The sequence below is a fragment of the Eretmochelys imbricata genome, chromosome 15 (genome assembly GCF_965152235.1).
Source record: "Eretmochelys imbricata isolate rEreImb1 chromosome 15, rEreImb1.hap1, whole genome shotgun sequence".
Classification (NCBI taxonomy): domain Eukaryota; kingdom Metazoa; phylum Chordata; order Testudines; family Cheloniidae; genus Eretmochelys; species Eretmochelys imbricata.
This window is the reverse complement of record NC_135586.1, coordinates 31028401-31045395: the sequence shown is the minus strand read 5'-3', so window position 1 is coordinate 31045395 and position 16995 is coordinate 31028401. Positions and strand designations below refer to the sequence as shown.

At 45.9% G+C, this 16995-nt stretch overlaps 1 protein-coding gene across 1 annotated transcript in view; it reads right to left on the bottom strand.

The window, feature by feature from the left end:
• The window catches only part of MYO18B (myosin XVIIIB), a 183580-nt gene that overhangs the window by 46634 nt on the left and 119951 nt on the right, over nt 1–16995 (bottom strand). Inside the window, exons 33-37 of the mRNA XM_077834845.1 lie at nt 13758–13871; nt 13111–13227; nt 11782–11865; nt 10009–10146; nt 7670–7855 (exon numbers count right to left, since the gene is read on the bottom strand). Coding sequence (XP_077690971.1) covers nt 7670–7855; nt 10009–10146; nt 11782–11865; nt 13111–13227; nt 13758–13871 — 639 coding nt within the window. The remainder of the gene's footprint in view (nt 1–7669; nt 7856–10008; nt 10147–11781; nt 11866–13110; nt 13228–13757; nt 13872–16995) is intronic.

Below are 16995 nucleotides of genomic sequence, written 5' to 3'. Positions count from 1 at the left end.
AACACTCTTGCCAGCTGTCGTTCTCTTTGATTCCCTGACCCTGGCCCAAGATATCCCTTACCCAGGGAGAATGGGAAGTTTGCTATCAGTCAGCACCATCCCTGACTCCTATCTCAGGCTCCCATCTGAGGCCCTTCTGCGGGTGCTCCATGGAAGTCTGGGCCTGGGATGATGAAGCAGGGCAGGAGATTGCTAGCACTGCTGGGATCATCTGGGTATACAGATACTCATCTGGGTATACCTCACCAAAGAAGTTCCCTGCCATTGCAGGGGCCTCAGGCACTGATGGTATCGTCTGTCCATAGCACAGAGTAAGTGCAGTCGCCTAAAGGCTGTAATACTCTAGACTAATTCAGGTTATTGGGTTCAGTACAAGGGGGTAGGTGGGGTTCAGTGGCCCGGGATGTGCAGGTCAGACGAGTTCTCCTGCAGATCACAGCTTACCATATTCCTTATTTACAAGGGCCGTGTTAGCAACGCATCCAGCATGTGCAGAATGGTCCTGCTTAGGTCTGACTCTTAGCTGTGAAAAACTGGAGGCTTTCCACTGAACTTCACAGATGCTATAAAAAGAACAGGAGGACTTGTGGCACCTTAGAGACTAACCAATTTATTTGAGCATGAGCTGTAGTCTCTGAGATGCCACAAGTCCTCCTGTTCTTTTTGCGGATACAGACTAACACGGCTGCTCCTCTGAAACAGACACTACAGTTACACAAATGCTTCCAGGATGCCGCTATCGGATTGCACCGTTACCCTTACCTGCCAGACACTTGTCAGCTTACAGAGAGGCAATGTCCTGCATGAACTGTGAAAAGGGTGCCCCCTCTCTCTCATTGCTACCCCTCCCAAACCTAGGGGTACCCCCACACTTCTGGGAAGAGGCAGAACCATGGTGAGAGCCCAGCCTAGGGAAAGAAAGTGTGCCTATTATGTCTAGGGCCCTAAGAAATTCACGGCCATGAAAAACGGGTCGCGGACCGTGAAATCTGGTCTTTTGGGGGCTTTTACCTTATTCTATACCAATTTCACGGAGGAGACCAGCATTTCTCAAATTGGGGGTCCTGATCCAAAACCGAGTTGCAGAGGGGTCACAGGGTTATTTTAGGGGTGTCGCGCTGCCTTCAGAGCCGGGCGGCTGGAGAGCGGCATCTGTTGGCCGGGCGCCCAGCTCTGCAGGCAGCAGCACAGAAGGAAGGGTGGAAATACCAGACCATGTCGTCCTTCCTTCTGCGCTGCTGCTGGCCGTGGCTCGGCCTTCAGAGCCGGGATCCCGGGCAGCAGCTGCCGCCCTCCGGCCGCCCAGCTCTGAAGTCTCCCCCGCCGCCAGAAGCAGCACAGAAGTAAGGGTAGCAGTACCGCAACCCCGCCACACACACACAATAACCTTGTGACACCCCCACACACACACACAAACTCCGTTTTGGGTCAGCACCCTTCCAAGCACAACACCCTGACAGCTCAGATTTAAATAGCTGAAATCATGACATTTACGATTTTTAAAATCCCACGACCGTGAAATTGACCAAAATGGACCCTGAATTTGGTAGGGCCCTAGTTACGTCAGCTGGGCATGTCGTATGGCTACTGATTGTTCTGCTAGAGAATTTCATGGCACGGCATGGCCTCTGAGGGCATTTTAGCGTGTGGAAAACTCCCACTGGTGCTGTTGGCCTCTTTGCACTTCAAGCTGTAATCCCAGCCCGCAGGGAGATTTTTTTCCCCTCTTAAAAGACAAGCAGCTGTAAATAGTTCAGTCAGTAACCATGTGAAGCACAAGAGGACCTCTTCTGCAAGGCATCCGCTCTGGTGTGCTTTCAACAAGTGCTTTGCATTCACTGCGTGTTAACATGACCTTTGTAGTGATAGGATGAACAATTAAAACGCGGATCTAGGAAACCTGTAGTTATTATAATTAAAGTCTCACTGTCATGCATTTAGCCATCTCTGTGCTAGAAAATCTGCAGTTGCAAAGGGGAATGCCTGCCAGCACTGCACAAACTAGCCCTGAAAACTGCAGGGCCGGGACAAGGCATGCAATGAAGACGCCCCGCAGCAGTTGCCAGAGGACCCTGCCCTTTCAAAGATGGCTACTGAGACAACAGCTGACACCTGCAGCCGCTCCTAGGATGCTCGGGCACTGCGGGCTTCTTCTCACCCACCTTCAGAGTGGGGTAGCTGGGAATAGGCGTCCTGAAAATCATCACTGCCTCTCTAAGGCTCGTAGCACGCTTACAGCCGACCCCTACTCACTCATCCCCCTGTGTAACAGCACAGCGTGGAACCTGACCACCATGTGCCTGGTAACCCGCAGTAACTAATAGATGTACAGGGGCAGGTCCTTAGCTGATGGAAACTGTCATAGCTCTATTGGGGCCTCAATTGCAGCTATGACAGTTTAACCCAGCTGAAGATCTGCCCGATAACATTTAAGGCCAGAAGGAACCCTTATGATTGTCTAGTCTCCGACCTCTCCTGTATAACACAGGCCAAAGAATTTCACCCTGTAATTCCCCTGTCAAGCCCATAATGAACGAGTGTGCACATAAGATTAGAAGAGAGCTGGGTTGGCTTTTAAGCTCCCAAGAGTTTATTCTAAATAGTCAGATAACTTAGGGTCATGTCAAAAAAGAGAAGAGGATTTCAGTTTCCGCTGTAGCACAGAGAGAGCAGGTGGCTGGGATTAACCCTTTTAACCTCTGGGCGCTCAGCACTGCGGCGGAGAGAAGAGAAGCAGCCAGCAGCCCTGAGCATGTCCTGCAGATCCCCACCCTTCAGGAGGAGGAGACATAGCTTCTGGGAGGATACTTTTCCCCCACACAACAGAAGACGAGAGCAAGAGGCCCCTGAGCACACGCCACTCACTCCACAAGGAAGCAAGCACCAAAAACTAAAGTCAGAGTGGGCTCTTGTAAATAAGGCCCTCTCATGTGGAGGATTAATAAAGCAAAGCAAATGTTATGGCTCCTGACCCTTTTGCCTTTGGGCCAACAAATCCTTGTGCCTTGTCTGAATTTTCCACAATGGATAATGGAATAGGGACCTGGAGGCTCCTATCCCCGAAATGTCCAGGTTTGAGTCACTCACCAAGAGCCTGTGGATTCAGACTGAAATTCCAGCCCTACGGCCCAGCTCAGATGCCAAGGTAGCATCCCCACAAAGCACAAGTCAGTACTAAGGCACTGATACCAATCTGAACTCTTTTCAGAGTAGCAGCGGTAGCTCACGAAAGCTTATGCTCAAATAAATTTGTTAGTCCCTAAGGGTGCCACAAGTCCTCCTTTTCTTAATCTGAACTCTGTAGTAAAGTGGTCACCATAGGGAAAACTGGATTACCCAAAGTATTAGGAGATGTATCTATGTTCCAGTCCTCCCTGTCAGTGGGAGCCATTCCCCCTCCCGCACCCCCAGCACATTCGGTTTTACTTTGTTTTTTTTTATGATGCAGTTGGAATAAAGCAGCACATTCCCAGCCTGCACTCCTGCGCACAGAGCATCAGTTTTGTTCCACTGTACAGACCTTTTACAAAAAATCTCCATGAGGAAACAGTGAGTTTGGGCAAGTTTGCCACTGGTTTAAGTTAGTGGAATGGTGGGAAAGAATTTCCCTTTACACGTAAATGTTTTCATATGGCTTCCCCACTGTGAGACGTGAGCTATTGACATTTTATGTATTCACTCATATCTGAGCATGGCAAATGCACTGTTTAGCACTCTTAGAAGGAACACTGAATTTTGAAAATCCACCTGCACAACAATTTAAGTCTCTTCCATCCATTTCTCCAACTCACTTAGTGGAATGAGGGGCCAAATGCGACATAGGACAAAGGAAGAAATGTGTTTATTTCATTTATTTATTTTGGTTGGTGCAGACTAGGGCTTAAGTACTGTTAAGTGAATAATTCATGCAGGATTTATAATTTATGTTGGATTTAGCAGGAGCAGAGCCATACATGGTTGTCTATTCACTATTTATGTTTTCACCACCAGTTGACAAGCACGGCTGGGCACTGAGATCACAGTTCTCCTGCAATGTTTTATTTAAACATTATTAAAAGTACACACAGTCCTAAGGAATGTCTTCACTTTCAGGGAATATTAGACTCTGCTGCCATAAAGCCTCTTGCTCTCAAGGAATTAGAGTTTGCTCAAAATACTCACTGGATTCCAGCATAACTCACTAGAAGGTCTTCATCCAACCCCTCCACACACGATGGTCCATCCCCACCTCCACCAGAAAAAGAGAATTTTTTTTGGCTCATTTCACTAGCCTGGGCAATGGGCATTGGATATGCCTAAATGCTTTCTGAAGGGCCTTACCTCCCAGCATAGCAGTGTTCCTTAACTGCTTTCCTTTAGGCTCATGCATTTGTGCAGCAGATGTCAGACAAACTCAGATATCTTGGTATCTGGGTAAATTAAAATCAACCTACATGTCTTTAGCCTTTGCTTATGGCTCTGTTATTTTTACGGGATTTTTGTGTTGCCTCAGGGAGACATCTAAACTAGGATTCTCTCTGATGCCTTAGGTTCTTCAAAACCTAGCCCTAGAAATTAAAGTATCAGGTGTTGTGTTACATCAGCCCCATAAATGTCTCCATGAAGCATTCAAAAATCTTTTGTTTATGTTTATGCTTATATTTTCCAAACACAATTAACAGAATCTGCGCACTCTTCTAAAAGACAACATCCAAGGTTTCAAAAATGATGCATTTCTACTGAATGCCCTTCTGAATTAGCTGAACCACTAGAGTCTGCAAAAATGGCAAATACACATTCTTGGAATTAGCCAAGTATCCAGTGCTCTTTAATTGTGAGTGCAGCCTAGAGCTGGTTCAGATACAGTTAAGGAATTGATCGGAACATTTGATAGATTTCCTTTCATTCCTGGGGGAAAGTGGGTCCTTTCTAGACAGAATTTTCTGGCCATCTATACAAAATTTGCCTACAAACATACCTAAGACAAAGTGTGTTTGAGCCCCCCGCAACAAAAATCACTCAGACTAAAACACCTTTTCCTGGGGGCATCAGGGATGGCACTTTTGCTAAAATAAATGATGAAATCTACTTTGTTGTTTTAGTAAACAAAGGGAATCGTTGCTGTCTGGCAGGTATCAAAAGTTGCTGGGATGACAGCCATATTAGAAGCAGGTATTTTATGAATGCCTTTTCCTTTCATGGTGGGTTTGTCACTCACTGTTAAATAAAAGCTTGAAGGAGACTGAAAAGTGAAAATGAATCAGTGTTGCCCTGATTTTCTCTTTTTAGCTTCAGTCTAAATCTGGCCATGATTTTGTAAATTTAGAGCAGGTGAATTGTTCATCACAACTGATTAATGTGCTACTTGGATGGAGAAAGTCCTCTCTTTTGCGGGCCGTACAGTTCAGATGAATGGTTGCAAAAGGGAAACTTGTGACATGAGTTAAGTTTCTTTCCATTCAAATTTCTCCCTTCCTCTCTCAATGCACAAAGACACACTGGCCATTGTGGATGGCTCCTACTTGTGCCTCTGTTCAACACCACGAGATGGGGAAGGAGGGATAGGGCAGCTGGGTGAATAGAACAGTTTACTATAGATCATTCTGGATCAGCGGTTTGCAACCTTTTCCATACTGTGGCCCCATGTTACAACAGAACACATGCTGGGAGAGTGATGAATGGAGGTCTACTCTTCTATGTAAGCAATTGCTCTGGTTGCCAGGGATGCTATGCAGTGAAGAACAGGAGAGTATGTGGGGTTCACAGTTATGAATAGGATGAGAAAGCATCCCCCCCTCACATAGAGGAGAAGGGAATACCACGCAACAAGTCACACCAGGCAACAAGTCACACTCGATTACTGAAAGCCTGTAATAAAATACTACATCAATAGTAATCACTCATGAAGTAACATCCCCCAAATCCGCCCCTTCCCTTGAAAATTAACACAGGAAATGTTGTGTTACATCCTCTATGATACTGCAAATGCACGAACGTTCAGGATCTGCAGGGTGATGGCAGAAACACAGCTACTCCCAGCTCCTCTGCTGGTGGATGGCCGAGGGCACCACACTCATGATTACACACGTGCTGGCCTAAGGCTGCAACATCCGTTTCTCGGTCCTCGTCCAATAAACCACATTCTTAAAAAATTTCTTGTGAACTGGAAATTCTGAAAACTTTTCATTTTGGAAACACTGATACACAGTGTTTCTGAAACAAAATGTGTTCCCGGGGCCCCGGCAGCTGCTGATGGAGATCGTCCGTATTCTGCTCAGTGTCACCACTGGCAGCCGGTAAACAGACAAGAATCATTATCAGTTTCAGTCAGCAGGTGCCGGGGCACCCAGAGCCCATGGCCTCAGGGCAGCTCCGCCACGCAGACTATCCCAGGCTTGCAGACTCTCAGGCCAGCAGGCCCCAGTCTGCACAGCAGGGATGCTCTGGAGCTGCAAAACCTGGTAGTCCACCTGGAATCCTGCCTGCGAGTCAATGACAGTTCATCGAAACTGGACATTTCCATAAAACATTTCAGGTTTGACAGACCGGCGTTGTCTGAAAAAACTCTGTGTTGTTGGAAAATTCCCAACCAGCACTCATCTGGCTAACGTTCTCAGTATTTATTGGAGCTGAGCAGGCAAAGCAATTCCTTTATTTGATCAAACCAATGAGTACAGGGACTGCCCTAGCTGCACTGGCCAAACCTACATGAAGAGTGGGATGCTAGGGAGCCAGAATAACAGGTTCAGTTAAATGATTTGGGGACGAGAGGGGGGGGACAGCGATACACAGCACCACCAGCGAGCTGCGCTGACTGCTCGCAGCGCTCTGCTTGTCAAAACCAAACCTGATGTGGCTGACATTAGAGAAATCCAGGACAAGCAGTGGGAGGAAGTGGCCCGTAAAACATGACTTATCTTGCTTGAGGGCTAACTCTAACAATAAATTGGTTAGACCTATCTGGAAATATCAGGCACACAGAACATCAAGCAGAAAATTACCTGTTGTTCTGGGACCCATGGGCCAATCTGCAGGTTACTGGGAGGCTTCCAAAGAAAAAACTGTGTGCGACAGACAGCAATGGGTGCTGCAAACTCTACAGGACCCCCCCACACACACACCCCCTGCATGCTGTGACTGAGAGCAAACTGGCTAGTCTAGGCCAATTAGATAGCACAACTCAGGACATAATTTATTTTCCAGCATCACAGCATCCCCCCCAGTGTATGTTGTTATATGTGCCAACTATCAGATTTCATAGAGCAGCACTCACGTGAAAGACTGCTGGATAGAAATCGGTTTATATCTAGAAGGCCCCAAGACGTGGGGCAGCATGAATTTTAAACCTGCATCTGCCATGGCAGCTCATGCATGTCTCTGCTTCCCATGCACCAGACCGTACACGCACTCTGGCAATTATGTTCTAACTAACCACTAAAAGGCAACACAAGTCCAGAATAAATCCAGCCAAGTATCTAAGCACCCAAGTGATGGATACCTCAGAACAATGCAGACCTGGTCAAGCGATAACCATCCTTGACCATCTGAAAAAAATGAGCCATATTCATGAGGGGTAAAGAGCTACTGATGCCGTAATGCGCCCTTCCCAGCACCCCAGCCCAGGAGAGTCCATTGGCATCTGACACAAGGCAATACCCTCTCTTATATGATAGCCCACTCCTCTTCTTACCAGCTCCATACGCCTGCGACTGGCTTCCAGCTCTCTCTGCACCAGCTCATTCATATCTGCTTTCATCTCCTCCATGCGCATCTGGTAATACTTGGTGTTCTCCTTCTCTCGAGCCTCTGACTCTGCAGCCTTCTCCAACTCCTCTCCCATCTTTACTACACTGTCCCGCAACCGAAGGACAAGCATCTGGAGTGATAGGGAGGGGGACAAAAGGCAAAGGGGTTTTCTTAAATAAAGGATTATAAAGCGTTTTTTCCCCTTCTTTAATCTTTTATAGTGATGTAGTTGGAGGAATGCTCTCCCTTTCTGACCCCTACAGAAAGTCAGCTGATGCCGTGAAGCATGAAGTTTATATATACTACTCATTGTATCAATACATTGTATTGTATTGTATGCCGCCAATGCTCGTAATGGTCATGATATTAAGCAGCCCGTGCTTGTCTCAGTGACCCTGCGATGCAATGAATCCCATACAGGCTGACTGTGAACTACTCAAAGCACTGTTTCCTTCGGTGGCTTTAAAATGATGGCTCTTTAATTTCATTGCACAGCCCATTGCACTTATTGGGGGCAGTTTTAAGAACCCTGAGAGCTTCAGCAGTGCTCCAGTCACGTTGCAATCTTGTGTGGAATGCAGGGTAGACCGTAGTGGCACACAGGGTCCCATCATTCATTACCCATCGCCTAGAGCAGGGAAACAATTTGGGAGGCAAGCACCGCATTGCATCACATTTCCTCTCTCCTTTCCCATCCTGCTGGTATATTTCCCTTCCCCTCCACCCCACTCCATGTTTAAAGCAGACACATTAGAACTCACCAGACTGAGACAAACACATGGTACTGTACAAATATTTTGATCTCTCAGCTATCCTTCATTTAAAACAACAGCTCACATTAGCATTCCCAGCCTTCAGCTCCAGGATCAATCACAGCACCCATGACAGGACTAACTGGAAGCTGGCACTGTGCAGTGCCACTGGCAAATGCAGAATGATGGAAGGCATGATCTCTGAAGAATCGCTCCAGGAACTCTCAGTGGAGTCCAGGTCACAGAGCCTGTTCTAGCTACATCTCACCACAGAGCAGCTGATGGACTCTGCTACTCTGGATCAGATAGGCAGGAACTGCAGGGAGGATAAAAGCAAGGCTTGTGGCAATGTGACCAGAAAGGCTCCGATATAGAAGCGGCCTGTCATTTCCCGAGGCCTCTTGGTGTCTGTATCTCAGCTTAGGTGTCAGAGGATGGATGGGATCAAAGAGGAGGTGATGGGAGGGGATCCGCACCAAGGACACCCTAGTGATGGCAATGACCTCACAGGAGGCTGCCAGAGAATGAGCTTTGGGGTTCACAGACACAAAGGGTTAAGCAGCATGAAGGAAATTAAGAGCCACCAGTGCCTCCTGGGTAACTCAGAAATGCCTTTCCTTTAGAGACAGCTCTCCTGCTGGGCCATGCTCAGCTGCTCAGGGCTGTCTTAGTCTGCCATCATTGTGAAGTGACCCTACTACACGTTCTTGGCCTCCCCTCAATTAGTCACATGTAAGTGGGGGGTGGGAGGGAATGAATATTTATATTTTATCTCATGACATGAAAGGAAGTGAGCATAAACAAATATAGTCCCGGGTTTTAAGCGCCTAGATTGTTCTATATGTATATTGATGTACCTACCATACCTTGACCGGTTTTAATGTGCTGGATTTTGGACTATGCCATACAGTCCTGTGACACCTTCTGAAAGGCACTTTGATCAACGTGCTAAGAAGTAAATAAGTATATTGCTATACACCTTGGGGCAGGGCCGTATTTCCTTCCATGCTTTTACAGCACTGAGCATGCTGCTGGCTTGCGGTAAATACGTCAGTAAAATAAAGCATGAATAGTTAACCTCACTGGTATGAAATACCCAGACTGGTCAGAGCCACAGATTCCAAAAGCGAAGGCCTGAGCTGACTCGGGCTCTCACCCTTCCAAGGGCAATGCAGAGGGTTCCGTGCTTTGGGAGCATTACAGATGTGACCACACGAGCTGCTTTCTGCTCTGGGTAGGAAAGATCCCACTGCAACTTTCATAGGGCTAGGAGTCTGCTCTGGTTTCCAGAGCCTCTCTGCACGATGCTGAGAGCCACTTGGCCTCTTCCCTCCACACCAGATAGGGCTGCATGGCTTTGGAGCACACCGTGGTACAGGCCAATCGATCCCCAGGACAGGCCATTGCAGGAGAGGGACGGGAGAAGGCACTGCCAGCGCACATGCCTGTCCCAAAGGCAGCCCCTTTTTTTCCACGGGGATTTTCCCGTTGTGTGTCAGAGGCAAGCAAGAGGCTAAGAAATACGCCCTACCTCAAACCGCTTGATCTGCACACTCTGAAACTCCAGCTTGTTCTCCAGGTCGCAGATCAGCGCTTCCTGTCGACTGACGATGGAGCGTTCGACCATCGACTGCTCCACGTACGCAATCCGGGCCCGAGCCGCCTGCAGCTATTTTAGAGAAGAGGGTGGGGGAAAGGCAGGGCTCATAATTCCGCTCTGCCCTATTGTCTGCCCTGCAGACTTCTCATGACTGCACCAGATCCACTAGGGGTAGAGAGATTCCAACAGTTCCTTCTCAGAGCACACTGGAAGTGCAAGGGCTGCATTTAGGTGCCACGCTGTACAGAAAGATGCTGCTGCCCAAGTGGGGTCGGCACCTGTCCAGGGTTTCCCAGGAACATCACTTTTTTGAGGTAACTGACCTGGAAAATCTGTAAGGGCCCTCACTACACTCTGCCAGCTGTCCAGTTTTATGGGCTCAGGATTATCCCTGATGTCCCGCTTTTTTTGTACTTCGAAGATGGCAGCCATACTCCCAAGCTTCCTGTGGTATTGTTTGTGTGAAGATCGTGAAAACAATTCATTACATTCTGTGGTTTTACAAACAGAAAAATGTTGGCAAATTTTCACCCAGCTGGGTGGGGGTTTTCTCCTCTCACATCTTTCGAGGACGGTGCATGTGTGAAATTGTGCACTTGGTCCCAGGGCAGGATTTTGGCTGGCACCTGGAACTGCAGAGGCAGCCTTGGAAAGACGATTAGACCAAGGCTCAAAAACAACGAGGGGGGAAATTAACCAGCCCTTTTTCAAACCTCAGTAAAAGTTTGGTTCAAAATTTATTTTGGGCCCAGACAGGGGAAATAGTTCTTATTTTCTCCAACTGCCTGTCAAACCCACCACTCTGTCTTACAGTGAGTGAGTCCGACTCCTGATGCCTGGGATAGCAAAGCACTCAGTCAATGGCACTCCTCGAGTGATTAATATTAAAGACACGCTATACAGGTCTGGAGCCATGGTGCCATGACCAGGGAAGAACAGTCCCCCACTCAGGTTGTGGAAGGAGGCATATTCCCTCTGTCCCTGGTGTGGTGCCCAGCACGAGGCTGGCTTGTGATCTTGCACAGAGAACATCATAACTCAAGAAACTGCAACAGCAAAGAGAATGTGCAGTAAATTCTGCAACTCTCAAAAAACCTTTTAAGTGTGAATTTTCCCCAGTCCCAAGGAAAGTTCACTTGCAGGTTTCCAAAGATTTCCTGAACATGCAGTTTGACCCAGTTTCCCACCTTTGCCCTGAGGAAAGTCAATACTAAGCAGTGTTTACAGCAGCTAAAAGGAGGCTTTTACATTTGTGCTTGTTTTATTGCTCTTACAGACGTAGACAGTGTGTTATGAAGAGGAGTGGGACCGTGGTATTGTACAGAGGAGATATTTCCTGACAATAAGCAAGTAAACATTTCATTTGAATTCACCCCAAGGACATTAGCTCACCAAAGAGCCTATATTTCAGGACTGACACTCAGAACTTCAGTGGATTCTTATACATGCCTACATATGAGAGTATTCCAGGGGATCGGAGTATCTCACTAAGTTTTTGTGGATACAGACTAACACAGCTACCCCTCTGATACTCATTAAGTCCAGTGATCTATGGCAATAAAGGGATTGGCAATGAGATGCCAAAGGACAGAGTGATTCTTGAAGCCCTTCATTGCCTGTCTGCTCCAGGTCTGAGTTAGTAACTGGGCAGATGTACCTTATTGCCAGATATTTTGAGCCTTAAAGGGAAGGGGGAGGACTTACTTTCTCTTGAAGACTTTGTTTCTCTTTCTTCACTTCCTCCAGCTGTGTCTGTAGGTCTCGAATCTGAGTAATGTCCACTGCAGACTATGAAAACAGAAACCCCAACAATAGCGACAAAACAAAGAACTTGGAGCAGAACTGGAAATGCACAAGGAAGTTCTGTTTTGAAGACTGGCAAGGGAAAGGCAATTTCTAGTACATCTGAATTGGCAGCTGCTCCTGTCCTGAATTAACCAAGCATAAATCTACTGACCGCACCCGATTTCTCAGCTTCTGGGAACAACTCTTTGCAGAGCTGATCAGCCATGACATCACCAGGGTCATCCCCAAATGCTGATTCTGTAAGTCCTTAGTCTTTTTCCTCCCACAAAGCTACTATGGACCTTTCATGGTCCAGGAAATTTCTGGAAAATACTGGACCTCTGGCCAAATGGGGCCCCTTCTATACCTTTGAAGTCTCTGATCTTTTCTACGCTGAGACAGGTTGGATCACTGGTGCTGTCAAAATATGTTTAAGCTATTCAAATAAAAGCCATACAGACTGCCAGCACATAGCCAGTATCCTCAACACATCAATGTCCTCTTCCAATCTCTCCCAGGTCAAAGGCTGAGGACCCCAGAAAGGACCTCCAAACACAGCTTGTCAACATTTTTCTTTGAATTTTTTTTTCTGCAAGTTTTTTTAAATTGAAATTTTTCAAGAAAATTTTTCAGTGAAAATCACACAATTTCCAGTGAAAATGGAAAACAACCTTTTCAGTTTTAAACTTTTTCAGTTTTAAACAATTTAGTAGTTTGGCTACTGAAAACTGGAGAAAAACCATCAGTGTTGAGGTTTTCAATGGAAACCTGATTTTTTTTCAATTTTGTTGACATTTTTCATGGTGAAAAAGTAATAATTTCATGAACAACAAACTCTGAGCCAGTTTGTTCGTCTAATCAGCAACTTTTATGGATGGATTTGAGGTGTTACTTTGATTACTTGCATAGACACCCAAGGTTTAACACTGGATAAAGGATCCCTAGCTGCCATTTCTATTAAAAACCATGATTTCAGTAGAGTAATCAACTAGCTGGTGCAAACCATATTGGAATGACTCTCCGTGTGTGTCTGGGTACGCATGTTCACACTGCTCATTAGAATTACTTGTTTGAAAAGTATTAGCAATATGTCTATGCTATTCCAGCAGGTGGCATGTTATCTTTCTAACCCTCCCTTGTGGTGTAAAGCCATGATGCCCTCTGGATATCTTTCTAGCAATTCCTTTTTCACCCGATGTGCCTGTGTGTATTTATGCACATACATTTCCTCCTCATCACATGCTTTACCTGTGCAATCAGAGCCTTGTGCTTTGTCATAAGTTCGTTCAGATCCTCCTGGTCCTCCTCAATGCGTTTCAGGAGATCAGCTTTCTCGTGCTGCAGCTGATATAGCTGCTCATCAACCTGCGGAGGACAAACAGGGTGCTGCTCACTCAGAGATTACACTAGGGTGCAGACAAGTTCCAAATACTGCCGGTGGCAGTGGGGGGCTTTTAGTGCTGTAATTCTCTGCCTCGCATGTAGGCGTGCCGCGTTCAGTGGTGGTACTTCACTAAAGGCCTTTTCCATTTCCACTCCAATGCTGAAAGTCCGTGTGCTTCTAATGCTGGCAGGGAGAGGCAAAAAAGCCTTTTATGGTGTTCACCACATCTCTGCAGACAGCTTACGGTATGTTGTGTGTTCTCGATAATTGGCGCCACTTTTACATGTCCCTGGAGACAGTAAAGGCCCCTGGGCTGGGTCCCCCTGAAAGGCTGGACAATTTAAAGTAATTTACAAGTAAACGACATTGGCAAGTCCAAGCTCTGAGGCTCTCAGAGTCTAAATAACGAAGTCTGTAAAACATGTAAAACTATCCAAAAGCACCATAGTGCCCTGGGGTGCTGGGTGGGTAATAAGCAGTTTCAGTAATGTCTGTTATTCAGGGCACGTACCAAGTTCTTGTTCCTGCTGATTGTCTCCAGCTCCATGTGTAGGTTCTCCAGCTCCAGAGCCATCCCCGTCTGGGACTTCTGGGCCTCCGCACACTGGGCTTTGCTCTCTTCCCACTATGAAGAATTGAGGAAGACCCTAATTACATCAGATCACACTGACAGCCAGATGTCATTTCACTGAGCGGTCTTCCCCTTTCGCTGCACAGCAATGTTTATTTACATTTTACTCCCAGAGCGGTTTCACCCACTGAATACATTGTACTCAGGCTTTTCAAATGTATGTGGCTCTTGAGGCAATCAGTTTCTATTTTACACTAAAAACAGCTCCTTTCTATTGGTTATAGTGCCATGAAATAAGATTCCAGAATAACATGTGCGATGCTACTCTCACTCGGCGGTACCACTTGCTTCAGGTGTCATTCGATTCCCTTCATAAGTGGAAAGCCTTCAAATAAATCCCCATCTTGCTGAGTAGTGAAGCAAGCGCCTCATACTGAAATTCTACTGTCTGTCTCTGCAGTTGTGTAGTAAGGTAGAGCTGGGATCATTAATCTGCAAAATTGTGTGAATTACATTTAATTTGTGATTAGAGCAATTCATGATTTGGAGTATGCAAATGGGCTTTTCATGTAGTGTAAATTGCATTTGCAAATACACATGAAAGATCACATTTACAAATGCTAATTTGCTCATGATTTTTATTGCTCAGCTATTAAAACCACAATGATCTTAAATGTGCTACAGACATCTGGAAGACATAATGTCATTCTAAAATCTTTCAAAAGACAATTACAGTTCAGGGCAGGGTAAATGACCAGCTCCCAGTACAGTAAGGGTAAAGTCCAGCTTCCCTGTCACCTTTTATGTTTGGGTTTTTCTTTCTTTCTTTTTTCCTTTTGTTTCTTTGCTTATTTTGTGTCTAAAGAGATTGTCTCCTGCTGCATGCACCTTCCTGCCCATTGCTGCATTCTCTGGCTTGGCTGATCCTACCATTTGGCACTGACATTGGCAGATTCTTCTGGAAATGTTTTTAGAATTACTAATGCCATGTTCAATCAGTAGCACACTCCGGCTTGGATTTGAAAGGGTGTTATCATTGACTTAACTCTGCTTCCTTTGAAGTCAGTAGGAGTTTTACTGCTGACTTCAATGTCAGCAGAGTTCATTCAATACTGGGAGCTTTTGAAAAGCCCATCCTCTCTGTCCACACATACGTGTGCTCATTGTTTCAGTTCAGCTGTCAAGAAGTGGAGTTTGGCATGACCATACTTGTCTTCTGCAGCGAAGAGGAAGCTACTGTGTAACCATGTTTGATCCCACTCTCCTTCCGCTGATCCAGTCGGAACCTAGCACCTGTTTTATGAAAACACATCTAAACATCCTGTGATATTGTGGGCAGAACCACAGCAGCTAGGAACAATGAATGATACCACCACCCAACAGTGTAGGAAAGAAAGGGAATAAAAATAACATCCCAATTCACACCACAGATGAAACTGTAGAAGGGCAGAATATATTAAACGCACAGTGATGGCCCTATTCAGACCAGTTAACACAAAAATTATTGTAAAAAATATCATGGGATGTCTTATGGCAGCAGCAGTCTGGATCTCCTCCAAAAGATGGTAGCTCCTATATCAAGGTTCCCTAGCATCATGCAGAGGCCTTGCTTCAACACTGCTTCAGAGATCAGACCACCACCTATTGAACTGCCCCCTTGTTTTTCCTACTACAGGTAGGCTTCCTTTGGCAGTTCCTCTTTCTAGTACTGACGTAACGACCACCCTGTTTAATGCGTGAGAACTCCTGTGCCAGGAGCCAGTGGTTTTATAACAGCTAAAGAAAAACAAACATCTTGATTTTTTCAAAATGCAAAAACGTTTTAATTTTTTTTCTTCTTCTAACACAAAAAGGAGAATGACAAAGTATTGAGACTACAGCTTTTCTCCGTTCGTTTTGCTCAATAATCCTGGGTGATGGAGACATACCTGGAAAAGGGATTGAAGGCAGAAATAGGTAATTTGCTTCCTTGGGGCCTAATCTTCAGAGGAAATTGAATGCCAGTTGTTGTTCCCTCCCCTTAAAGTCTCTCATTCTTTTCATATAACTAGCACCACTATGATTTCGAACATGCTGCAACATAGTGAGATGAAATGGCAGTGCATGTCAGTGCTATTCCACTGTCTGGGGGCACCCATAGCACCAATCCCGCATTATGATTTTCATAGCGGCTTCCTGTCTTCCCGTGGGATCAAGTCCATGCGATATTTGCACAGCGTGTGAAATGCATTCAGAAGAGTACCCACACACACTGCAAGTTTCTTGATTATGTCTCCTGGGCCCCTAGAAATACCACATCAAACCATTAAGATCTGCCTATGCCAGAGAAGTGTTGATTGAATAGACCCCTGAGCTTTCAGAATGAATCTGAGAGATGCAAATGTCTTGACAGGTTGCAGCAGCCAGGTGTCACAGTAATTCATAAACTCTGCAGGCCTGGATTTAAACTGCTTGTGAGATGTAAAGGAAATTAATAGATGAAACTCATCTATCAGTTTATTCAGTTCATCCCCCTGCTGGAGGACTGTTCCTTCTGCCATAATCCTGAATGCTTCGATGCCATGTTCAGTCTTGTTTTCAGCGTCCCAGGCGCTGAGATTCCACCACCATTTCCACACTCAGAGGGGACTCACGGTCCTGATATTCATTCTACATTTGCATTTACTTAATTGCATCCCTTTCCTCCTATTTCTAGTTCCTTCAACCTGAAAAAAACCCTCCTCTCCTACTTGCAAACACAAGGTTGGACTCCTACTACTTAAAGCCACAGCAAATCCAAAGGTATCCAGAATGTTGTGTTAATCTCTCTAATAGTGCTGCTAACATGCATCACCCGCTGAGCTTCCTCCTCGTAGAAATCAAAAAACCTTCATCTCTTTTCCCTTTTGGGGTACCACATTATAGTTAATTTTGTGATACACATTGCAATGGTGCCTAGGAACCTCAATCAGGATCCAGGACTCTTTATACTAAGACCTAGGAAGACACAGTCCATACCTCAAGGAGACTGCAATGTAAGAAGGCAAGTGAGAGAAGGAGGACGGGGAAGAGGGGTAAAATTTCGATACACATTTGCATTTTTGAACTATAGTTTTTATTAAAAAAAGTAACTGAGCAGAGAGGTGTGCTTGTGGCACAAAGCCATCTTCTTCCCCTCCACACATCCCTTTTTCTGTTT